A 26,172-nucleotide genomic window follows, 5' to 3' on the forward strand; every position below is an offset into this window, starting at 1 on the left:
ATATTTTGGAGTATATGGCATAATGAGGAAATCAAGACATTTTATTCTAAAATGGACATAGTTCAATATAAATCATGACTGCTGAAAGCAGAATTGAAAAGTAAAATTGTAGAAATGGCTTTCAAAACAGGACTCATGCTGAACTTGTCAGCGGGGTCATTTATAATGAAAAGGTATTGGCATGACCAGTCTCAATTATTTTTTCTTTTCTGACCAACTGATTTCTTTGGAATTAGTAATTCAAAATGATTTGGATTAATACTGTCATTTAGAAAGAATGTAAGTCATGGAATTCTGGCTAAAGTAAAATTATACAAGGTAACTAACTGGCTTACTGACCTTTTCTTGTCAAGAAGAAATATTTAGTAACTTTAAGGTGATATTTTTCAGAAAGCTAGGTCAATTATAAGTTCAGATATTATCTCAGAACTAATGATCATTGCAAAATGAAGCATTGATTTAACCATAAATCTTGGAAAATATTAATATTCACAATACTTGATAAAATCAATTACATGATGTTCTATGGTATTAAGGAAAAAATATTTTTTAAAAATCAACCATTTTTCACATGGTAGTCTTGCTTCAGAATCAAATTATAAAATTCAGGACTTTCAAAAAATCAGCACATGTATTGTAATATTAATATTTTTATAACATATGTTTTTCCCTCTGCTGTTCTAGAAAGATACGGTGATACAAATTTTTTCTAAAGTTATTAATTTTTATTTCCCAGACCTAATCAATATAAAAAATTATTATCAGCAACCATAATAGATGTTTCAAATCTTCTTTGTTGGATTAATTCTGATGTAAGCTCTGTGTGTGTGTGTGTGTGTGTGTATGTGTTACTCTGTTATTTGTTTTCATGCTTTAGCCCATTTCTATACCATTGTTCCTTGAGGACAGGGAATGTATTTATCTTTGTCATATCTATCATCTAACGTAGCACCTCATATAAATAAACAATCAGTACAGGTTTACTAAATTGAATTGAGGGAAAAAAACAGTCCCTATAGAGGAGATAAAGAATGAAATAAGATTTCAAGGTCTATAAGAAACAGTTTATCCCTAAAAGCAATACCTACTGCTCTTAGCAGACATCTCAAAGATATGATTTGTATGCTAAGAACTTTATTTTCTTTCTCACTAGGAACAGCTATACAAGTGTCCTTCCTCCTCTTGAGTGAGTTTCCTTAAAGTTTCACCTGCAGTATTTGTAAGATCTACCATTTTTTGTAGAATATTTCTAGCTAGTCACTGAAAAAACAAAAAAAGGTTAAGTCCATTTTACTCTCACATCATGTAACACATTACTTGCACATAGCAATCAATAAACACTAAACATACAAGAATTTAGGAGTATTTTTGTCTTTAAAACTAATCTTCAAGGCATTTTTCCACATGGTTATGATAGTAAAAATACCACCTCCATGTTGTTTTGTCAAATGTCACTTACCATTGGTAAGCATGTTATAGGTGAGTGGTCATAGAAGATGAGCATTTGTGAGAGATGGCATCTGGAACTGATCCTAGGTGGCATTTGTTTTAAGGGGATATGTCAAAATTGTAGATAATGAGACATCAAAAAACACAACTCACTTCAACAATTACTCAATAAGGATTTCTAAATATTTTTCAAAAATGCCCTGTTTCTCCTGAAAATCAGAAAATCTGCTTTTCTCCTGTGGTAGACAATTTAAGGAAATACAGATATTTTTAAGAAACCAGAAATACGTCACATGGGGCAATTGGGAGGCTGCAAAGACTCCACTTTGCTCATTGCTTCAAGTTACAAAGATTCTAACTCAATTTATTTGATGCAGATATTTCCAGATCACAGCAAATTGGTGACTTAATTTCATTTCCTTTGATGGGGTAATCCCTGCTCATAAACATTTGGTATTGAATCTGTCTTTTATTACAGTTCAAATTGCCCATAGCTAGCCATGTGGAACTATAATGAGTGCTTATGTCATTATTTTTTCCAACACATATATCAACTGAAAAGATGCAGAATTAAAGGTTTCCTATCTCTTTGTGGTTTCCAGAAGTGGATTTCAGAAAAACCAATGGTGATTAAACTCAGATAAATCAGTTAGGGCTGCATCAACAAAGTCTGAAAATAAAAATAAACCTCTACAGTTTCAAGCATGCGAACTTGTCTTCAATTCTATTTTTAAAGTCTCAAATCCAAAGGTAAATTTGGCCCACAGAAGTTTTATAATCCTGTTTTTTGCAGAAAAGGCTTCCACTGCATCTACATTTGTAATGTCGCCACAATGTAGTGAGAAAGTGTTATCCTCACCTCAGCAATTTCCATGAGCTTCCTCCCCTATTCAAGTTCGAAATTAATAGTATCATAGTTACTTAGCATTTCTAAACTGTGGTAAGCTACTTCAGCACAGAGATTCTCAACCCGATTAAACAACAGAATTTTCTGAGGAGATTTAAAAATAAACCCAAAGCCCAAGCATGCCCAAAGATTCTAATTTAATTGGTCTGTGCCTGGCCTGAGCACCAGTATTTTCAAAGCTCCCAAGGTGAGTTTAAAACCTTGAAAAATTAGAATGTTTTTCATAAGTTCAAAAAAGGTCTAAAATAAATCTTAATCTCAAAACAATTAGATTAGTTAGAAAATTTCCTGAGTAGCCAACCCTGACTCTACTGTATCAAATCGTTTCAGTTATATCTTCAAAATCATAACGAAAAAAAAAAAAAAAAACTGTGGATGAGAATTTCTTATTGTTTTTCTCTCCTATCCAGAAGACCGTCAGTTAGTCCAAATATGTCATTTACAGATGAAGAACTCTATGATGAAGGAAGATTTAAAAACTGGCAGTTGATCACCAGACTGCTTAGAATAGAAGAAGAACTAGAATGCAGGTCTGAGGTTTAACTACCTTAAGCCACCTCCCTTCCTGCTCTTAGGTGCCATGCCTTACTCCATGAACACTCTGTAAACACTTCACTACCCTACAAGAGGGATATAATTTAGACATTGTCCCCTCTAAATCTCATATTGAATTATGGTCGTCAGTGTTGGAGGTGGGTCCTGGTGGTAGGTGTTTTGGTCACAGGAGCAGATCTCATGACTTGGTCCTGTCCTCGAGATTTTGACTAGGTAATCACAAGGTCTCGTTGTTTGGAAGTATGCGGCACCTCCTCCCATCTGCTCTCACCATGTGAGACACCTGCTCCTCCTTTGCCTTCTGCCATGATTATAAGCTTCTGGAGGCCTCCCCAGAAGTCCAGCAGATGCCAGCACCATGCTTCCTGTAAAGCCTAGAGAACTGTGAGCCAATTAAACCTCTTTCTTAAATTGCCCAGTCTCAGGCATTTCCTTACAGCAATGCAAGAATGGCCTAACCCAGAAAATTGGTACCAGAGTAAGGTATTGCTATAAAGATATCTGTGGTTGTGGTATTAGAACTGGGTAACAGGCAGAGGTTGAAAGATTTTGGAGCACTCAGAAGACATGAAGATGAGAGAAAGTTTGGGATTTCTGAGAGACTAGTTAAATACTTGTGGCCAAAATGCTCATAATGATATAGACTCTGTAAAGGCTGACAAGGTCTCAGATGGCAATAAGAAACTTATTGGGAGCTGAAGCAAAGGTCACTCTTGTTATGCCTTAGCAAAGAATTTGGTTGCATTGTGTTCATGCCCTAAGAATCTGTGGAAGTTTGAACTTAAGAATGATGATTTAGGGTATCTGACAAGATAAATTTCTAAGCAGTTAACCATCCTGGCTGCTTCTAACAGCCTCGTCTCAGGTTCAGGAATGAAGAAATGACTTAAAATTGGAATTTGCACTTAAAAGGGAAGTAGAGTATAAAAGTTTGGAAAATTTGCTGCTTGACCATGTGGCAGAGAAAGAAAAAGCATTATCAGGAGAGAAGTTGAAATGGACTTGTAGCAACCACCTGTTAGACATATTTGTGTGACTGAAAAAGAGCCAGGTGCTAATAGCCAAGAAAATGTGAAAAATTTCTTGAAGGCATTTCAGAGATATTCCAGGTAGTACCTCCCATCACAAGACCTGAGGCCTAGGCGGAAAGAATGGTTTCTGGGGCTAGGCCCAGGACCTTGCCCTGTGCAGCATCAGGACACTGCTCCCCACACCCAGGTTGCTCTGGCTCCAGCCTCAAATCAAAGGGGCCCAGGTACCGCTTGGGCCACCACTTTGTAAGGTGCAAGCTATAATCCTTGGCAGCTTCCACAATGTGTTAAGACTGCAAGCACACAGAGTACAAGAGTGAAGGAAGCTTGGCAACCTCCAGCTAGATTTCAGAGAATATACTGGAAAGCCTGGGTGCCCAGGCAAAAGCCTGCTACAGGGGCAGATCTCTCACAGAGAACCTCTAATAAAAAAGTACAGAGGAGAAATATGGGGTTGGATTCCTCACAGAGTCCTTACTGGGGCACTGCATAGTGGAGATGTGGGCAGTGGGCCACTGTTCTCCAGACTCTGAAATGGTAGAGCCATCAGCAGCTTACAAACTCAGCATAGAAAAGCCACAGGGGCAGAGCTGACCAAGGTCTTGGGAGCCCACCATTGTATCAGTGTGCTTGGGATGCAGGATATGGAGTCAAGGGTTATTTTGAAGCATTAAGATTTGATGACTGCCCTGCTGGGTTTCTGACTTCCATGGGACCTGTAACTCCTTTCTTTTGGCCAATTTCTCCCTTTTGGAATGACAATGTTTACCCAATTTCTGTACCCCCATTTTATCTTGGAAGTAAGTAACTTGTTTTGATTTTATGGACTCATAAGTGGAAAGAACTGATTTCCAGATGAGACTTTGAACTTGGACCTCAGACATTTTAGTTAATGCTAAAATGAGTTAAGACTTTGGGTGACTTTTGAGAAGGCATGATTTTATTTTAGAATGTGAGAAGGACATGAGATTTGAGGAACCAGGGGCAGAATAATATAGTTTGGATGTTGTTTCCTCCAAATCTTGTGTTGAATTGTAGTTTCCAGTGTTGGAGGTAGGACATGGTGAGAGATGTTTGGATAATGGAGATGGGTCCTTCATGGCTTGTGGCTGTCCTTGAGATAGTGAGTGGGTACTTGCGAGATGTGGCTGTTTGGCAGTGTGTGGCACATCTTCAAAGCTTGCTCCTGCTCTCACCATGTGAGACACCTGCTCACTCTTTGCCTTCCACCATGATTGGGAGCTTCCTAAGGCCTCCCCAAAAGCTGAGCAGATGCCAGCACCTTGCTTCCTGTAAAGCCTGCAGAATCAGGCTTTTCTTTATAAATTATTCAATCTCAGGAATTTCTTTTTAGTGACACAAGAAGAGCCTAATGCAACAGGGTTCCAGCTCAGTCTTGCCTGGGCTCTACTCTTGCACATGAAACCTATCAGACATAATAAAGTCAGCCGCCCAAAGAATTTTATAACATCAGGTCTTTTGGTCCTGCCAGCTACAGATTCTTTGGCTCCAGGATGCCAGCAATGGGCACATAGAATACTATGGCTAAAATTGATAATTGTTTTATTTAAACACCTTACCTTACTGTTTGAGGAAATGGGGCCCAAAGAGGGTAAACCAGCCCATCTGTTCTCCTGGTGTCACGAATTTTGTGTTGGCTTTTCTAGTCAGTGAATTTCTATGATATATTTAAATTGAAAATATTCTTAAGGATACTTCAGAAAAAATATTTTGAAATACTATGTTTAGCAGTGTAGTCCTTCTTCTAATGGCATCATATTAAAAAGTCTCAAAGTATAAGAGTGATTCCATGGATGTGTTTTGTTAGGAGAATTTACAAACCTATAGCCCAGCCTAACTGATATCTTCCCATCTTTCTGAAGTTCACCCTCAACTACCAGCAGAACCTCAAAGCTCTGTGTAAACTCTGAAGACCATTGATTTTGTCCCAAAAGCTCAAAAAAGGTAATAAAGGGAAGGTAATAAAGACAGGCTCCAGATGTCCTGACACAAAGTCTGGTGTTCTTTCCATTATATGAAACTCTCTTTTTGTGTCTCCTGCCTTCGAAATGTTTAATTTAACTAACATAATAAGTGTTTTCATAGGAGTATTTAAAGTATTCTTTAAAAAATGGCCAGAGGTCCCCATTTGCCGGTCATATAAGTTTTCATTTTCATCTTCTTTCTGAAAACTAACAACACACTTAGATGTATCTTTTCACATTTCAATTTCACATCTCATTTTCCTCATCTTCCTTATATTCTCTCTTTAAAGAAGTCCATGGAAATGTATTCCCTCCATTATGCTTGCAATATACAAAAATATTTTTAGGCAAACTTTATTGTCAAAAAGTAAATTAACTAATTAACTAATATCCAAAAAGATTTTTAGTCAAATTTTGTTATCAAAAAGTAAATTAACTAATATTAAACACATGAAGAACCTCCAAAATAGCGCCAAACATTTATTTCCTTTTCCCCCTGAATGACTTTAAGTTAAATATTATATATTTATATATATATGACTTTAAGTTATAAATATTATATATATATGGCTTTAAGATGAATATTGTATTAGCCTTTTTGAGATGGAATTTCACTCTTGTTGCCAAGGCTGGACTCCAATGGCATGATCTCGGCTCACCGCAACCTCTGCCTTCCAGGTTCAAGCAATTCTCCTGCCTCAGCCTCCCAAGTAGCTGGGATAACAGACATGCATTTGTTGATACACTGCCCCATACACACACCTATGTCAAATGTTCTGACTTCACTCTGCCACATGTGCCTCAGGGTTAAAGCCATGGTGACTGTTAATACATCCAAGACTCCATCCAGGGACAGTAATTACCATCAAATTCTTGAGAACCCTCATCCTCTGTTAAGACCAGCTTAGATCACTCAGATTTTTGGGGTATAGCATAGCCAAGACATAAAAATATAGTAAGGATGCAAATATAACACATTCCACAACTTAGGTGTGAATAAATAATGCAACTCATGTATCACACTCTTCCTCAAGAGCTCCCACCCTGTAACTAATGAGAAGAAATAAAGTTTCATCTATGATTAAGTATTAGTTCAGTAACTTTAACTAGTCCTTTTAGAAATATGCAGTCTCTTTTGGATAAAAATGCTGGGTCACTCAGATAAATTTCTTATACCCTGGCTCTCCTCCTAAGAGGGGGAAAGGATATATAAGAAAAGGAGAAAACAAAAAACATAAAAACAGATCCTTTGCCCTGGTGACTTCCGATATCCAAATGAAAGCCCCTTTTTAAGCTTATGGATGCTTGTTACAGCTGAAGTCTCCAGCTCATGACTGGGGCTCCCCCAGCTTGGCCAGGGTTTCCTGGAAAGCCCTGGGTGACTCAGGCTTTCACAGGCACCATAGACCCTCCTGAGGTTTGCCAACGACTCCCAGTTGGCCCCAGGTTGGATAGTCCTATCAGATGCCCTTATTACAGAAGCCCTTATTCCCACCAGGGAAACTCTGGAAACTCTCCCTCTTGAAAATCTTTAGATATTTCCAGATCCCATCTCAACTACACAGAAAGCAAAGAAGGCCCAGAAAAGCTAAACTCATGAGTTCCTCCTGCTTGTTAATCACGGATACCAAGTTTAATGGCCATGCCACAAGCAGTGCAGAACCGCTCAAGAGGTGATTGCCTTCCAGGATCTGAATCAGGGAGTGAGAAGAGGAGCTCCTCTGCCTTCAGCATGATGTTTTGCTCACTGATCTCACACTTCTCCCCACCTGCTTGCCAAAGCAGAGGAGAGGCAAACTGGGACACCTGTGTCTGCCATGCTTACTCGACTCCTTCTTTCTCTGCCTTCTACTTCTCATCCTCCCAAACTCCCAGGAAGTGATGGGCTTTTCTTTCGTCATGTTCTCCTGTCCAATATGGCACATCCTCCTCCTTCCTCACCTCCGTTGACTCTTTCCCATGCACAGAAACATTTTCTGTAAATGCTGTGGAGAACAATATGACCTCCAAGTTTCGTGTTGGACAAGCTTCTTCCTCCTCTTGCATTCTGCCTAACACTAATGCAAAACTTTTCCCAGGCAGTTGGGGATTTGGCCATTTGGAGTGAAGGTCATATGCTCTGAAAGGCAAAGGTGAAAACTACAATAATAATTTTCTAATCTTTACCTCTATTAAACTAATCCATACCTTACTAATACTGGACCCCTGATACTGTTATATCAAGACAGATTTTCTTCAGGTAAGGGAGGGATGGAACAAAGAAACAAAGAAGACTCAAAATTCATCCTGCTAGAAGAAAATTCTTAAGTCGTATAAAACATCTGCCCATATTTTAATAAAGCACATTATATTCCTCTAGGCAGATATGTGCTGACAATATCTTTAAATAGAGAAAATAATAAAAGAAGGAGTCTTCAGAAAGCTAAAGGTCTAAAGAAAGCTTTATTTGTTGAATTTCTTCCTCATGTTTTGCATAAGATCTGTTAAATGGCAAGATAGAATTGTATATTGCTTTTAGAAAAGCTCACTTGAGGCATTAAAGTTCTTTATAAACTTAAATTTAATTTTGTTGACTTTCAGTTTTGCACTTTCAATTTGGCATATTAAAATCCAAGACTGTTTTCCATGATCATTGGAACATTTTACTGATATTCTGATTCATGTACACAGCCAGGTACAACTTCTTTTTTAATTCACATAAGGATCTATGGATTTGGATGTTACTGAAGCTGTTAAAACCAACCACGAACTCTTCCCTGTTTAAAGCCTTCCCTGTATGCACTCTCATTTACTACGGTAATTTACCACTGATTTTTAAACATTTAGAATATGAATAATCTTTCTATTTATGCGTAAGGAAGCGTTTCCTCCGTGAAGCCCTGCAACTATTTTTATTCTGCAGAGCATATGCTATGCTAATTTAAATCTTTTTTTCTATAAATTTAGAACTTACATCTTTAAAGATTCCCAGGGGATTTAGTCACTCCATGGAGCAAAATATGTTCTGAAGAGTTGACATCTGTATTGATTTAAGGCAGTTGTAACTCCAATAATATAAATCTGAAATTCTTAGTCCCACCTTATAATCACCATTGATGGCAATTAAAAATAAACGCTACCCATTAGAAACCACTGTGAGTAAATAATTTTCTCATGTGGAAAATAAATGTAGGCATTTATGAAAATAGCCAAGCATATGGTATATCAGAAATGAACCGTTAATCAGTGTCTGGGCTGGTGGACTATCTCATTTCTTTTCTAGCAACTGAATAAAGCCCCTCTAAGAGTGGATTATGTTTATATTCCAAAAGAAAACATTTACAGATAATTATAACTTCCCTCATGAAGTGACTCCTGTCTGTCTGTATGTGTTGTCTTTTGCAGAAAATCCATTCTCGGGTCTATGCTATTCAGCATGACATTACAGAGTGAGCCTCCCATAGAAATGATAGCACCAGGAGTGTGGGATGTAAGTCAGCCATCCCCAGTGACCCTGCAGGTAAGTGACAGGCTACAAGATTAAAGTACACATGGCAAGTACTGGTTGATAAGTAGTTTGCTGTCAATTACAGAAACAATTTCTTCCAGGATCACACATTTTAATAGTCTCCTCTACCTCCAGCCTTCTGGGATTTGTGAAACCTCTGCTGCTTTTATTTTATGTACAGTACTCTCAAAGCACTTTTCTCCCAGCTTGTATAATGGCAGTTTCAAACCACGCTTCATCCAACAAGGTCATGTTGGAGAACTATGGAGTGTTGCCATTAGTATACTCACTATGGGCATTCATTTTCTATTGTCTAAAAACAATCATTGGTATGTATTATTAACTTGGTATCCTACTCACACCTGCCTCTGCTTTGTGTCATATTTCTTTAAAATCTCTTCTGTTATATGTTTCTAAAATGACTAGCAATTAACTGAGTAGCAGGAAAAAAAACTGCAAACTAATTATCGTTTTTTTTCTTAAAGTCTCTCTACTCTGTGTGATTTGTGATCATAAAAGAAAGGTGGTAAATTACTTCAGGCTTTCGTCCTTAGTGCTGACAGCTCCTTATGGGTTCCTAATTGTAGTTCATCAGATTGGTTGGAAATGTGAGGCATGCACAGTCTCATATAGAGAAATACATGGAATATGAACTTTTCATCTGTATAGGAAAAATTAGAAAATATTCTCTGGGCAGCCTCCTCTAGAACAGAGATTTTCAGCCTTACCAGTATTGACATTTTGGACAAGAAAATTATTTGTTGTGGGGGTTGTTCTGTGTATTTCAGGATGTTTAGCATCATCCCTGGCTTCTTTCCACTAGATGCCCGAGGGACTTTCTCAGTTCTGGCAATCAAAGAGTGTCTCCAGATATTGTCAAATGTGCTTTGAGAAAAGGATTTCTTTAGCTGACATCACTGCTCTGGAAGAAGTTAATAGAATCTCCCGGCTCTTAAGTTTCCAGGCTTGTGGTGAGGGGTTTGGGACATAGAGTGGAGAAAGATGTGCAGAAAAATATTTAACATGGAAAGGAAAAATTAAAGCTAATAAAAATATGGCATCACATTCTTGTGAAGGAAGATTCGACCAGATGACACCTAAAGATCCACTTCTAATCTGTGGACATGTTAAGAAAGAATGCTTATTCAGATTAGGTCTTGGCACAACATCATACACACTCCACACATGATATCTTATCAATTAGCACTTGTTCTGTTTTAAAAGAACAAAAAGATAAGTATATCCATGAATAAAGAGGAGAGACTCATCACAAACCCGGTAAACATATTCTACTAATGGAGAAAAATAGCAAAATGCTAGAGGTTCAATTCAATCACATTTGATTCGTGTTTCATATATGACTACTATGCTCCAAATATTGTGGTAAACACTATTACAAAAATGAGCAAATACGTAATACTAGGCCAGGAATTCAAGGAATGCAAAATCCAGCTGGAGAGACAGACTTTCACAACTCACACTGACGTAATGTGACAGATAGGATAGCCATTGTAGGGACACTAAGACAGCGAGAATTGCAATGAATATTTCTGAGGGAAAGTAAATAAATGTAAAAAGTCTGGGGACAGACACCCAGAGGACATGACATTTGAATGCCCTTTATAGAATGAATAAATTCTCACTAACGAGTTTCAGTGGGAAGGATTATCCAGTCATAAAGGAAAGCACAATGCAAACACACAGATTCAGAAAAGAGTTGGCAGTTTTAAAATATGGCAAGTTAGTTAAGATTGAAGAATAAATTATGTGAGGAACAGTGGTAAAAAAGTGGAAAACAGTGGTAAAACAGTGAAAAACCTTCTCTACCATAGGTAGAGAAGACTACACATACTAGATTGTGTACCAAGTTTGGACATGATTATCTGGGCAGTAAGTCATAAAAAGTAGTTCTAGCAATGTTGTAGAAAATGCCTTAAAAAACAAGAAGATCAGATATGTGAACACTTGCTTTTGTTTTGCTTTGAGTTTTTGTGTGTGTGTTATTGGTTGTTGTTGGTTTTTTTTTCTTGTTTTTTTTTTTTGTTGTTGTTATTTTTGTTTTGTTGTGTTTTGTTGACACAGGGGCTCACTCTGTCACCCAGGCTGGAGTGCAGTGGAGTAACCATAGCTCACTGCAGCCTCCACCTCCTGGGTTCCAATTATTCTGTCATCTTAGCCTTGGAACCACAAGTGCATGCCACCACGCCCTGTTATTTTTTTCTTATTTATTTATTTTTGTAGAGATGGGAGTCTCACTATGTTGCTCATGCTGGTCTTGAACTCCTGACCTCAGGCAATCCTCCTGCCTCAGCATGCCAAAGTGTTGGGATTACAGACATGAGCCACTGCACCCAGCCTGGACTAAAATATTAGAAGAATATTTTAATGATCTAAGTTAAGGATCATAGGGCCAAAATCTAAGAAAAAAAAAACAATTAAATGGTAGATTTTAGAAACTTTTTTTAAACAGAAAGGGGTGCAACTATATGAAGGAAATATATAGGGAAACACAAACAGAAAATTGAATTCCTGAGTTCATAGTAATATCATCAGTTTTAAGAATGAACACAGAGAAAGGATAGACAGTCTTCAACAGGGTAATATGATGAACTCAGTTTGAAATACCTTGCATTTTATATAGACCTATAGGGAGCCTAAGTGTAGATATAAGTGATCTTCCTTTAGGAGGGCAAATGCATTTTCCATCAAACTATTTCTTGACAGGTCCAAACCACCTCAGCTTAATGAAAATTTTCAAGTATGACCATTGTCAGAGTTTTGTGGATATAAATTCATGATTTTAAGGTTCTATGGGGCAGAGAAGAGTGATGGTGGTAGAAGAAAGAAAAGAAAATCTATCAGATGAGACTATCCTTGATACTTCTCAGGATGAGGTGAATAGTTCCTTTATGAACACAGATTTTGGCAAGTGGAATCTGAAGGAAAACTTCAAATATTCAATAGTGGCACAGATTTCCAGGTAAAGATCTGGATCCATAACATAATTCTTCTTAAAAATAAGTGGAAGAGTGGCATGTAAATCATTCCACAGTATGCAAAAGTTAAACCATCCCATTTTTACAAAATAATTTCAAATTGTGTAGATACATTAAAAGCCTCTCAGCATGATTTTAATTGGTGATGCAATATATAAAATAAGAGTTATTAAGGTAGTAAAGACAAAACCTTTAAGACTATCAGTTTAATTGAATAGTCAGCTAAATTTAGAGCAGAATCTTTCAACCTAAAGATTATGAGATGATGAAATTACAACCAAGTTCTGCATCCAGTATTTCGTTAAGTTAGTATGAGTCTCGGGGAAAGACATTTGGCTGAGAGTTAGAAAATCTGGATTCCAGTCTTTCTTTTACAGAAAACTTTATGACCTTGAATAAGTCACCTAACCTATTTTATCCTCTGCATAATGAAAAGATTATACCAAGCCTACTGGACTTCACTTATCTGATTGTCCTGATTAGACAGTGGTTACTGCCTTGCTGCAGCCACTCCGGTATGAAAAGGGATGTGATATGACACAGATGGGATCGCTTTCAGTCAATACTTTTTTCAGGTCCTATGGTTGATTGAGGTACCAACCGGAAGCAGTGGACAGAGTAAAACAGATTTTAGTTCAGAAATGGAGGCAGATGATACATAAGTTATTGCTCGACTCACTTAGCCTGGATCTCCCTCAACTTCCTGCCTCTCCCTGAATGCAATGTAGTGGAACAGCTCTGTCACATACTCAAGCACTAAATGCAGAGCTGTTTCATAGGAATTCATGCAGTTCTTGTTCTAGTCTATGTTTCTTTATTATTACTATTTTTTGGAAACAAAGTCTCACTCTGTCGCCCAGGCTGGAGTACAGTGGCATGAACTCAGCTCACTGCAACCTCCTCCTCCTGGGCTCAAACAATTCTCTGCCTCAGCCTCCCGAGTAGCTGGGATTACAGGTGCACGCCACCACGCCCAGCTAATTTTTGTAACTTAGTAGAAACCGTATTTCACCATGTTGGCCAGGTTGGTTTTGAACTCCTGACCTCAGGTAGTCCACCGCATCTTGGCCTCCCAAAGTGCCGGGATCTTTGTTTCTCTACTTCCTCACCTCCCAGTTGGTATCTAAAATCACTATATTCTGGCTTGCCACCACTCTTAACTGTGGTTAGGTACCTGCTAATTCCTAGGTGCCAAATCCAGTGGTGGTTTTCAGCCCTCATCAGGCTAGCCCTCCCTCTGCTCTTCTTGGCACTGCCTGTCTCTTCCCCATAACTGAACTCCCTCCTCTTCTTCACAGAGATTGATCTTTCTCCCTCCTCCTTCCACAGAACTGAACCCCCTCCTCCTCTGGCTTTGGTGTTACTGCCCTCGGTTATCTCCTTCCACTGTTCTCTGGTCATCCTTTATCTCCTTCCCAGGCTCTCACCAAGGACAGTTCTCAAAGGTTCAGTCTGCAGCCCGCTGCCCTGCACAGTGCACATATTCTCCCTGGATGCTCTCATTCATTTATTTTCTTTAAAAAAAAAAAAAAACAGCTTTCTTGAGATATAATTCACATACCATACTATCCTCCCATTTAAAGTGTTTAATTCAGTAGTTTTTAGTATTTTCACAGATACATGCAACTATCACCGCAGTCAACTTCAGATCACTTTCATCACATCAAAAAAGAAATCCCATATCCCTTAGCTCTCACCTCCTATTCCCCCAATCCTAAGCAACCATTAATCTTCTTTCTGTCTCTATCAATTTGACTATTTGGGGCATTTCATGTAAATGGAATCATACCATCTGTGATCTTATTTGTGGTCAGCTTCTGTCACTTAGCATAATATTTTAAAGGGCATCCAGGTGGTAGCCCCGATTGGAATTCATTCCTTTTTCTATATTACGTATACATTTGTATACAATAATATTACATTACTGTAATATGTACATATGAATATACCATCTTTATTTATTAATTTATCAGTCAATGTACATTTGGATTCTTTCCACTATTTAGCTATTAAGAATATTGCTGTTATGAACACGTATGGACACGTTTTTGTGTGAACATGTTTTCATCTTTCTTGACTACATGCTGAGCCATGGAATTACTGGGTCTCCTACATTTCTAAGGTTCTTGTCTCAGTATCTATGTAAGTGTACTTCTGAGTCTGTATCTCTAGTTCAGACTTCTTCACACCTCAAGTTTCAGACAAATATAGCCGCATACTTGCTGAAACTCCCACCTGGATATTCTATTGGCAGCTTCAAATGAAACATGCCCCAAACGGAGCCCACTTCCTCTCCAAAATTACTTTCACCCTCTGAATTCTTTATGTCTGTTCATGCCCCACATACACCTACCTGTTTTTCTTGCCTCCTTCCTTCTTTCTCTCTACTCATATCCAGTCCATACTACATCCTGCCAATTTATCTTCTATATTTTTATTGCCTATCCTCTCAATTCCTCACCTCATCTGCTGGTTTCCTTGGCTTTAGTTTTGTCATTCTCTAATCCAAAATTTATGGAGTCACAAGGGTGATCCTTCTAACACTTAAGTCTGAACCTGCCAGTTCCCTGCTTAGACTCTTCAATAACTCAGCGCTACCCAGAGGATTAAGGCCAACCTCTATAGCATGACCCCTCTTCCATTGCTTCTCTTGCCAGTCCCTGTTTGACACTTCAAGCTTCAACAACTTTGAAAATGTTGTCATTTCTGACATGCACTGTCCTACTTTCACCTTATGTAAATTTATGAATACTGTTCCCTGTCTATAATGTGCCTGCTCCCCTTCACCCTCTACTGTCCACCCATCCTCTGACTCTGTGTAAATGAGATTCATCTTTTTCCATCCATGGACCCTCTAGAAATCTCTCCCTTACCCCCTCCACTCTTTTCACGCCAAGCAGAGATAAGTGCCCTTCTTCTATGTTCACATAATACCCAATAGCATTTTTATCAACACATTTACCACATCATATTCCTTTCCACTGACTGAGTGATCTCTGATGGCATTGAAGGTATTATATCACGAGCATCTAACACAGTAGTTGGAATAATTTATTTGTTAAATTAATGATATGTATCCATATTTCTGATGACTACAAAAACACCGCCCACAGGTATGTCCCAATTTAGCCCTTTGGTCCACTTATCTGAACCTGAATACCAAAATGTTTAGCTCTTCCTTTTAGCTAAGCGAGACGTCTCCTTAAACCACAGATCTTACTCACTCATTCAAAATGTTTTACTTTATCTAACATTTTAGTACATGCTTATCTTCCATTATCGTCAGTGTTAGGAAGAAGCACCAGTCTTATCATTGATACAAAGTTTTTGGAACACATTATATTTTGATTTTTAATGTAACAGAGATCCTTTTTTTTTTCTCACTCCAAAACCACCATATGGATCCCTCTTTTACAACTCCTTTTTTCAGACTCACCACAATTGCCACCCCGTTAGCAGCTATCCTTCCTTCCTCTGAACTGCAATAGAACTCAGGGTCTAACATGTGTATGTCTTTTCTTTTCTTTTCTTTTCTTTTTTTTGTGAGACAGTGTCTCACTTCGTCACCCCAGCTGGAGTGCAGTGGCACGTGATCTCAGCTCACTGCAACCTCCAGCTCCATGGTTCAAGCAATTCTGTCTCGTGCCTCAGCCTCCCAAGTAGCTGTAATTACAGGCGTATGCCACCTTACGTGGCTACTTTATATTTTTAATAGACACAGGGTTTCACCATGTTGGCCAGGCTGGTCTCGAACTGCTGACCTCAAGTGATCTGTCTGCCTCAGTCTCCCAAAGTCCTGGGATTACAGGCATGAGACATCACGCCCAGCAGGTGTGTCTTATAATACCAACCCACACACAGTTAAAGTGGAAGTTCTTGGAATAATCTGACAGAATCATGGGAACCCAAAATTGGCCCAGGGGCACCTTACGGCTATGGTTGTGGGGCATGGACACTGGGGACATTCACAACAGCTCCCTTAAGCAGTGCCAAGTCATGAAGCCATAATAGAAATCACGGTGGCCTAGTGTGAATGACAAAGGATGAGCAGAAGAAATGAAGCAAGATGAATCCTTGGAACACAAGAAGTTGATATGCAAATGTGTAAGGAGGTGTGAATTAGAAGGGAGCATTACCAGGTTTGAATATCTTCCTCTATCCCCCGAAAAAACCCATATTGTTGTTGTTGTTAAAATCAGGAGTGTATCCTCAAGGCTTAGCCAGGAATGTGAAAAATAGATGTCATGACACATGCGATGCTGACATTTGAGTACATCTCCTGGAGCATTCCTTTAAAAAGAAATTTGAGACCAAGGCCAGGCTTGGTCAGCCACAGCCATAGAACAGAGTCGAATGTTTGTCAGTACTGAAAGCACAACAATGAAACACAGCTTTGGGGTGCTATGTATTTATTATTCTCTATTCTAATTGTTAATGTGTGTGCCTTTTCTCCTCAATTAGACTTTAAGTTATCAGAAAATAATAGATATTACTTATATCTTCCATAATGTATGGTGCCTAAAAGTGTTCTAAAGCAAATGCATTAAAGCATAGTTTTGGGGAAGTTTTCTCTTATAAAGAGTACAAAAGGCAACTAGGAAAAATTCCAATATTTTCTATAGCAACACAAGAATCAGTAGCTATTTAGCCTCATAATTCATGAAAAAATGCAATTTGATAAAAGATCTCACTCACGTATCAGAAATAAAAATTGTTTCCTAAGTGAAATATATACAAATAATTTATTATAGGTTTGTACACAGGAGTTATTTTGTATGCTCATCTACTCTTCTCAGTTTTCTCATCCACCATGCCATTTACTTAGTATCAACATAAAATTGTACTAACTCATTAAGAGCTGTTTAAAAATATTTGTCCATATAAAGAGTAGCATGTAACTTGCTCATACTGGATGCCCTTCCCTCTGAGGTACCAAAGTTCATCTTTCAAGATCAATCTTTGTCAAGAGGCAAACTTTGCTGTAATGTTTCAGTTAAGCTGATCTCATACTTGTTTCTTTTATCATGGTGGAGTAACTGATACACTGTAATGCAGATTATATCAAACACAAAAATTATAACAAATGCTAGAGGTTACAGAAATTACTAAAACTTTTTCAAATAAATAAGCGCTCAAATATATTAAACTGTATTTCAAACTGAAACTCATACCATCTGCTTTGTAAGGTTCCTCAATTTTCTCTGAGATTCCAACCTAACATAATTCAGCAGAAAAAAAATAATGTCTGTGGGATTTCTGTTATTAAAATGAAAAAAAAAAAAAACAGTATGTGTGATAACATTAAGCAAACCTATGGAGCCCTAAAATATCCAGCTTATTTACATAGTCTGGAACTATCTTTTTGTTAACTGTAATTTTATTTACTAGAATCAGATTCTGAATCACTGAAACATGGTTTAATGGTAAGTAGATTGAGCCAGGAAAAAAAGGAGGCCGGATTCTGAAACTGTCTATAAATCTGAACTACAGAACCAAAGCAGAAATATTCTATTTGACTTTTTACTAACACAACAGTTCTTTATCAAAGAAGAGCTCACTCGTGTGTACAAAATGATTCCCAGACTTGCAGATTTCATGAACTAGAGATCAATATAGATTAACTCTATTTTCTCAAGCGGGTTACTTGAAAAAAGCATAATTACCAATGTTAAATTTCATCACTTCATAAGGAGACCTTTTAACACCAAAATGTAAAAAGGATATAATGTCAGCATTAACCAAAAATGTAACATATTAATCTTTATGGAGAGACCATATATTATTATTTCTCTTATTTTCCCTCAGACAACATTATAGGTGGCCCATCTATACCATTTGTATAAATAATTGGCTAAATACCTTGTATATTTAGATCCTAAGTCCAACCTCTAATAATTATTTTAGAAATTATTTTAAAATTATAAATAGCACAGAAAAAATAGAAGTTGTTCCGTTCTTTAGTTTCTATAAATCTAAGATAAGAGTATTAAATCAATAATGTATTTTGAGACACCTTCAACACATATCAAATCATTTTTTTTCTTTCAGATTGATTTTCCAGCTACTGGGTGGGAGTATGTGAAACCTGATTCTGAAGAAAATGGAAGTAATCTTGAAGAGCCACCAAAGGAGTGTTTAAAACATATTGCCAGACTTTCACAGAAACAGACTCCCCTACTGTAAGTGACCTAGGTCTTGTAAGTGAATTTTGCCTGCTGTTTATGATTTCCTCAGTCATTCTTGAAGTATGATATCTTCAAAGAGTGAGCCTTCCTTCCTACATAACTCATTTCATTTCCTAATGTCATGCTTGTTGGATGGTTAACTAATGTTTAGGACATAAATAAGTAATTCTGTGTGCTTTTAACAATTTGTTTCCTGTGGTCTTAAGGAAAAGTTAAAAGTTTGGAAATTATTCAGTTCAAAATAACAAAGCATAGAGTGATCAGATGTATATCAGCACATAGCAGTGACAGACCATCTTTCAACCTTCCTTCCAGGAGGTAGAAAGTTGTTTTAGTCAACAGGGAAAAGCAACATTTAATTAAGGCAGATTTTAAAAAGAGCAGTAAAGAAATAAGTCTTGTTTTAATAGCACAAAATTAGTGACTAAGGAGTACTTTGTAAAATGATAATTCTTTGAATAGAACCAAAATCCTGGGAAGAACTATTAGAGAATTAGTGGCATTTGTACTCATTACCTGGCAAAATGCATGTCACAGCTGATTATGCTCATTAATAACACGCCAAAGGCATCAGACTGAGAAAGTCTCTGTGTGTGTGTGTGTGTGTGTGTGTGTGTGCGCGTGTGTGTGTGTGAGAGAGAAAAGATATATAACGTGATAACAGACTTTACTCCAAGAGTGAAAATTAATGTAAAGGTTTTGAACAAGGGAATTACGTGAGCAGAAGAATCTTGAGTGATCCCTTTGACCACAAGTTGCAGAATGGATTGGAGTAGATGTGACAGTAGAAGCAAGCAGCACAGCAAGGAGGTGAATGTAACAGTTTTAGGCAAGAGATCATGATGGCTAGAACTAAGATGATAGCAGTGGATATTAATAGAAGTGGCTAGATTTGGGAGACATATTTTGGCAGTTGAGAAGACATAACCTGATGATTAATTAGAATTTTGGAGTAAGTCCATTAAGAAATTAAAGAGTCAAGGTTAAGTCAATAGAGAGTCCAAAATTTTGAGTTGATCAACTTGGCAGATGGTAGAGTCATTTTCGGGAGGAGAAATCAGCTTGGGCCATCCCATACTAGGGCAATGAGTGTGATCAGTTTTCTTTTGAGTAATCTCGCTACTTTAATTTCAATATTTATTGCTGCTTTTCTCATTCACTTCAAGCCAGGAACATCAAACTCCTTTTTAAACTCCAAATGTGCTGGTCCTGCTCTCGTCTCAAGGCCTTTTTATTTGATATTCCCTCTGCCTGAAAAACTGTTTCCTAAGTTCTTCACATTACTAAATTATCTCATCCTTTAGACTTTCACTTAAATGTCACCTCAAAAAGTCCTTCTTTGACCACTCTATGTGATGAAGCCTTGTTTCCCTCACTCTCTATCACATTACCTTTTATGTTATCACACTTAACACTAGCTATTATCCTGCTCACTCATGTGTTTAGCTCTTCTTCCTCTCAATGATTTGCAAGAACTGGAAAAAGCAAAGAACCCATCTTTCTTGTTTATCACTATATTTCTAATGCTATACACTGATAACAATGTGTGCGAAATAAGTAGATTATAAGGACTGAATTGACTTTGCATAGTTTCTGGTATAAAAAGTTGACTTAAGAACTGAAGATAACAGAAGATTCTCATAGTCTTCATAACACATATGTTGACAATCCATTGTCATACTAGACTACTGTCATCTTAACTAGATGAAGCTTCTTTTTCTGTCTTACTTCAAAATGTAAAACCGTGTGTTCAATAAGTGTGCCACAAATAAGAGGCTAGCATATTTATACTTAGGTTTTTAATATGAAAAAGATACCTTGAAATTTTAAATATATTCAAACAAAAAGAGGTCAAAACCAACAAATAATAATCATGGTAACTTCCTTTAAATATCAGAGGTTTGTGTTTTTAAATTAACCCCAGTGAATTCTAATTGTTTTATATTTCAGTTTCTATTTAAGCTAATAACACTCATAAAACAAGCAACATTTTCCTCTGTTTCACCCACTCAAATACAATTATTAATGTTCAGCGTGGTGCAATTTTATTCTGGACTGTGAAAACAGATGGAGAACAGCCTTCAATGTGGTGAAACTTGTGTTAGAATCAGATTAACCTCAGTTTCCCAGTGCCACATTTTATCATTTAGTTGATGACTTAATTATTCCTTCTTTAAAACTGACCAAAAGTAATCACAGTGAGGAAGTTCAGACTCAATGGAACTCATGAAAATATGCCTGTGATATTTGTAAAAAATAAAAATTGAAAAAAAAATCTTCTTGATGTCAACCAAAAAATGCTTCCAAATCTAAAGACCCCAGAATGAAATATGTAACCGTATATGTTCTAAAATAGATTAGTGCTTCTACTTCTACCGTGAAGAATACCTAGTGCAAGACCAATCCCCCTGACTGACAGAACTATGATGAGAGAAAGATATGAAGCAACTGTTTTCATAAATTAAACAGAGAGGACTTGAGGTAAGCCTTGGGATTAAAGTGGCTTTCAGCCTGGAGTCACTTTCTATACCTGGGTCCTCCCACATGACTTGGGAAGGTAGAATATAAGAAGAGAATGCAGCTCCTGCTGAGATATTTTTAAAAAGGCAGAATTTAGAGTTCAGTGATGCTAAGGCAGCTGGCATCTTCAGAGCATCATACCGCAGGACGAGAGCTACAGAAATCTGTATTGGAGTCTTCTTAAATATTTAGTTGAGTGCTAAACTACTCATGAGCAGGTGGAAACTTTCCAGGGCTTACAAGAGAACTACTTCAGGGAGATATAAAATAAATGTGATTTGAGAAGCCACACAATGCTGGAAGACATAGAAATTCTGACCAATAAGAATGGAGAAAGCTCACAGACCATCCCTTACATTTAATAAAGAAACCAAAATGATGCATATTAGGATTAAGTCCATTCTAGCCCTAGATTAAAGACTGTAGTAGGCTCAACCTAACAAATAATAAAAACCAGTCTCAAAAAACTTGAGCTGATCTTCCAGTAATTGAACTGTCTACTAAGAAAAATGAGATTCAACACCTGAAAAATAGCAGAATGCTGACTCTGAATAATGCACTATTCTAAATGTCTAGCATATGATCAATAATTGAGAAAACTATTGGAAAATGTCTAGTATACAATCAGTAACTAGGAAAATAATTGGAAAGAATCAGGAAAATATAAAAATAGCCTGGGGAGAGGAAGTGGTAAATAGAAACAGATGTAAAGAGTTTTAAATTAGGAAATAATGATTTCAATACAGCTATTATAAAGATGTTTAATGATTTTTAAAAAGATGTATATGAATGAAAAAATGAATCGTACTAAAAAAATGGAAATTTAAGAACTGAAAACACAATACCTAAAATATTTGTTTAAAAAATCAGTAAATGGGCTTAATAGATTGTAAAATGCAAGAAAAAAGGAACAGTGAGCTTGAAGACTGGGCAATAGGAATTATTCCCCATGTTAAGGTACAAAAAGAAAATAAACCTTGAAAATAATGAGAGCACCTTGTGACCTGAGGGACATATGTGTGCATTGGACACACCAAAAAGGAGAAAAATACTGAGGCAAAAAATAATTAAGGAGATGGCCAAATTTTACAAATTTGATTTTTTGATAAAAATTAATCTACAAATATAAGAAGTAAAAGTCTTAGTAACCCCTAAGTGAATACATACTCTCTCTCTTCCGTCCTTCCTCTTTCTTTCTTTCTTTTATTCTTTCTTTCTTTCTCTCTTTCTTTCTTTTTCTTTCTTTCTTTCTTTCTTTCCTTTCTCTCTATTTTCTCTTTCTTTCTTTCTTCTTTCTTTCCTTCTTTCTCTCTCTCTCTTTTCTTTCTCTCTCTCTCTCATACACACAACCTAAATACATTATAGAGAAATTGCTGAAATTTCTTTTTTCTTGATTTCCTTTCTCTTTCTTTTCTTTCTTTCTTTCTTTTTTTTTCTTTCCTTCTCTCTCTCTCTTCCTTTTCTTTCTTTCTCTCTCTCTCTCACACACTCCCTAGATACATTATAGAGAAATAAATGACAAATAAGATAAATATAAAAATTTAGAAACATTAGAGAAAATAAACAAATTCCATATAGAGAAACAACTATAATATTAATATTATAATATTCTATATAAAACACTAAATACAGGCTTCTCATCAAAAAAAAAAAAAAAAACCCAAAACGCAGTAGAATACTATCTTTGTGTGTTAAAGATGAAAACAACTTTTTCAAATTAGAACTCTATACACAGTAAAATTGTATTTCTTAAAATTAAGGCCAAATGAAGATATTTTCAACCAAATGAAGCTAAGTTAGTTTATTATCAGTTCATCCGTACTATACAAAATAATAAAATAAGTACTTCAAGCTGGAAGAAAATGATACCAGATGGAAACTCAAATCTATAAGAAGAAATCAAAAATACCCCAAAATAGGTAAATAAATAAAAATAGTTTCATTTACACATTTATTAATTTATTTTAAAAGTGATTAAAGAAAAATGAATCACAATGTACTCTGGGTTTATAATATATAAAAAAATTTATAATAACTTCAATAAGAATGAAAATGGAAAACAGAAGTAAACTGTTCCAAGTTTTTTATATTACATGTAAGGATGCATAATGTTAATTCATGATTGACTGTAATATGCTTAAACAAAGATATTTTAATCTCTAGGAAAACCACACTCCTTAAATTTTAAGAGTATATTTAAAAGCCAAGGAGAAGATAAAAATGAAATATAACAGAAAAAAATCTAAAAGGAAACATAAAAAAGAAAAAAGGGGACTAAGAAATGGTTTGGACAAAGAAAAAAAAACACCTCACAGAAACAAATAGCAATACAGTGAGCCATTGGTATGATTAGGTGACCATATCAACATGATATTACATGTAAACACACTAAGAACTCAAATTAAAAAGCAGAAGTTGTCAGCCTACATCAAAAAAGCAATATATAACTGTATTCTGTTTACAGAAACATGTTTTATATATAAGCAATTAGATTAAAAGTAAAAGAATATTTACCGGGAAAATCATATCACCTTGCTAGATCTAGAAAGAAAGTGATAAAGTTCAATACCCATTCATGTTAAAACTAGAAATAAAATGAAACTTTCTCAACCTTGAAAAGTGATCTATGAAAAGTTTATATAGTATCACGTTAAATCATGTAAGAATGAATCCTTTCTCCTAAGGTTGGAAACAAAGCCACGATGTCTGCTTCAAACATGTATCTTTAATCTTGTATGGGAAATCCTAGCCAGCACACCATGTGGAAAAAAAAAGTTAAGGTAAAAATTGAAAAGAAAGAAATAAAACTGACTATTTTCACACAGCATGATTATGTAATGGTCATAACACTTCAGATAAATATACAAGATCTAATTGTGTTCCAGTAAAAATATATATAAAATAAATTCTGTTTTGGAATTGTATTTACTACATCAAAATTTTATTTACTAAAATTTTACTAATTTTTTACTAAAATTTAGTAAATTATTTAATAAAATTTTATTTACTGAAAAGTGTAAAACTTTGCTAAAGAAAATTAAGGAAAATCTAAATAAATGAAAAATATACTGCATTTATTGATTGAAAGATTCCTGTGGTTAAGATGATAATTCTCTCTAAACTCATCTGTAAATAAAATATAATCCCAATGAAAATCTCAGCAGGTTTTTGTAGAAATTGAAAAGTTGACTTCAGTATTTATGTGGAATGCAAAAAACCTAGAATAGTCAAAGCAATCATGAAAAAAGAACAAAGTCTGACTTCATAACGTGTGTGGATTTATGTACTATAAATTTACAGCAATTAAGCTAGTGTGATATAGCTTAAGGATAGGCAAATAGGTCAATGGAATAGAATTCGGTATAGATAGAATAGAAAGCCAGAGACCCATTTGTATGTTCAATGTATTTTTGACAATGCCACCCACGCCATAAATGAAAAAAGTACTTTCAGCAAGTAAAATATTGCTTTCAGAATACTTGAGAAAAAAAACCACAAGAATGAATGTTAAGATAGCCAATGTTAAACAAATAGAGAAAGTAATAACTATTTAAAAATTTCTGAATTGGACATCATCAAGATGTAAAACTATTCATGAAAAGCCCCCATTAAGGAAATCTATAGGCAAGCTACATTCTGAGAAAAATATGTGCAAACATTTATATGACAAACTTTTTGTATCCAGAATATCTAAAGAAATCATGCAAATGAATCTAAACAAACAAGTAAAGACATGAGAAGAGAGCTCCAACAAAAGATATAAGAAAACAGCATATGAAAAATTGCCTAGACCCCAAGTAAATATAAATTAGAAGCACAATGAGATACCACTATACACCCATTAGAATGGATAACATTATAAAGACAGACAAAATCAAGAGTTTGCAAGAATATGGTACAAATGGAACTATCATATTCTGCAAGCAATAATGTAAAATTTTACAATTACTTCGGAAAACAGTTTCACAATTTTTTGTAAAGATAAATACCTAACACATAACCACATCCTTCCTCTCATAGGTATTTCCTAGGAGAAATGAAAAATACATTCATATAAAAAACTTGTACACAAATGATCACAGCACTTTTATTCATAATACCCCCCAAAAGGAAGCAACCCAAATGTCCTTCAAACAGGAGAGTGAATAAGTAAATAATGGCACAGTTACACAAAGGAATAATGTTCATTAATTAAAAGGAATTAACTATTGACAAACTCAACCAATATGGATGATTTCAAAAACATTATATAATGGAGTGAAAGAAGCCATAAATAAAAACATATTTACTCTCTGATTCCATTTATATGAAGTTCTAAAAGGTTAATATTTATCAAGAGAGAAAGGAATGATACCAGTGCTTGCCTCTGATGACATGAAAGAGACTGTTTTATGTCTTGATATGAGTGTGGTTGTTATCTGGTATATGCATTTGTAATAATTTATTGAACTGAATCTGTGGCATGTCCTTGAATGTGAATTTGCTTTAACAAAAGGAGCTAAAAAAAAAAGAAAGCATTGTTCAGTATTGGGGAAAAAAATTTAATCTGAGCAAATATGTTTTAGTAATTTTACTATGGATATTTTTTCTTCTGTGGCTTTTTCAGAGGAAAAGGTGGTAGCAAAATATAAGAAAAGGAACCTAAACGCACCTTCAAAATCACCTATAATCCAATCTTTTCTTTTTACAGATGAGGAAAATTTTAACATGAATTATAGAGAAACATAGACTTTTAAAAGATTCTTTTATGTTTCATTAGCTTTCTTGGGAGTTTCAGCAGATTCAAGCTCAGTGTCAGTTTGGAGGAGAGAGTGCTCAAAAGCCATTGTCGTGCGAGGGAAGCTGTCCTCCAATTGAACTGTGGTCCTGAATACTTCCACTGGAGTGTGAGCAAAACATGATAAATTGTCAGCAAGTCAAGTCCCTAGTCCTAGATTTAGATCTTTTATTTCAGACTACTCTCCAGGGGGAAATACTTGACCATATAAGAAACTAGTATCACTGACATTTTCACGCCAAACTTCCCATGAACTCTGAACATTTAAAGACATAATCCA

General features: G+C 35.9%; 1 protein-coding gene across 3 annotated transcripts in view; it reads left to right on the forward strand.

Annotated features, from left to right (window-relative positions):
• The window catches only part of PIK3C2G (phosphatidylinositol-4-phosphate 3-kinase catalytic subunit type 2 gamma), a 384,573-nt gene that overhangs the window by 109,157 nt on the left and 249,244 nt on the right, over nt 1-26,172 (forward strand). For all 3 annotated transcript variants that reach the window (XM_023226228.2, XM_023226229.1, XM_023226230.1), the window contains 2 exons: nt 9,312-9,426; nt 18,459-18,589. In XM_023226228.2, the coding sequence (XP_023081996.1) occupies nt 9,312-9,426; nt 18,459-18,589 (246 nt within the window). The remainder of the gene's footprint in view (nt 1-9,311; nt 9,427-18,458; nt 18,590-26,172) is intronic.

The sequence above is a fragment of the Piliocolobus tephrosceles genome, chromosome 10 (genome assembly GCF_002776525.5).
Source record: "Piliocolobus tephrosceles isolate RC106 chromosome 10, ASM277652v3, whole genome shotgun sequence".
NCBI lineage: Eukaryota > Metazoa > Chordata > Mammalia > Primates > Cercopithecidae > Piliocolobus > Piliocolobus tephrosceles.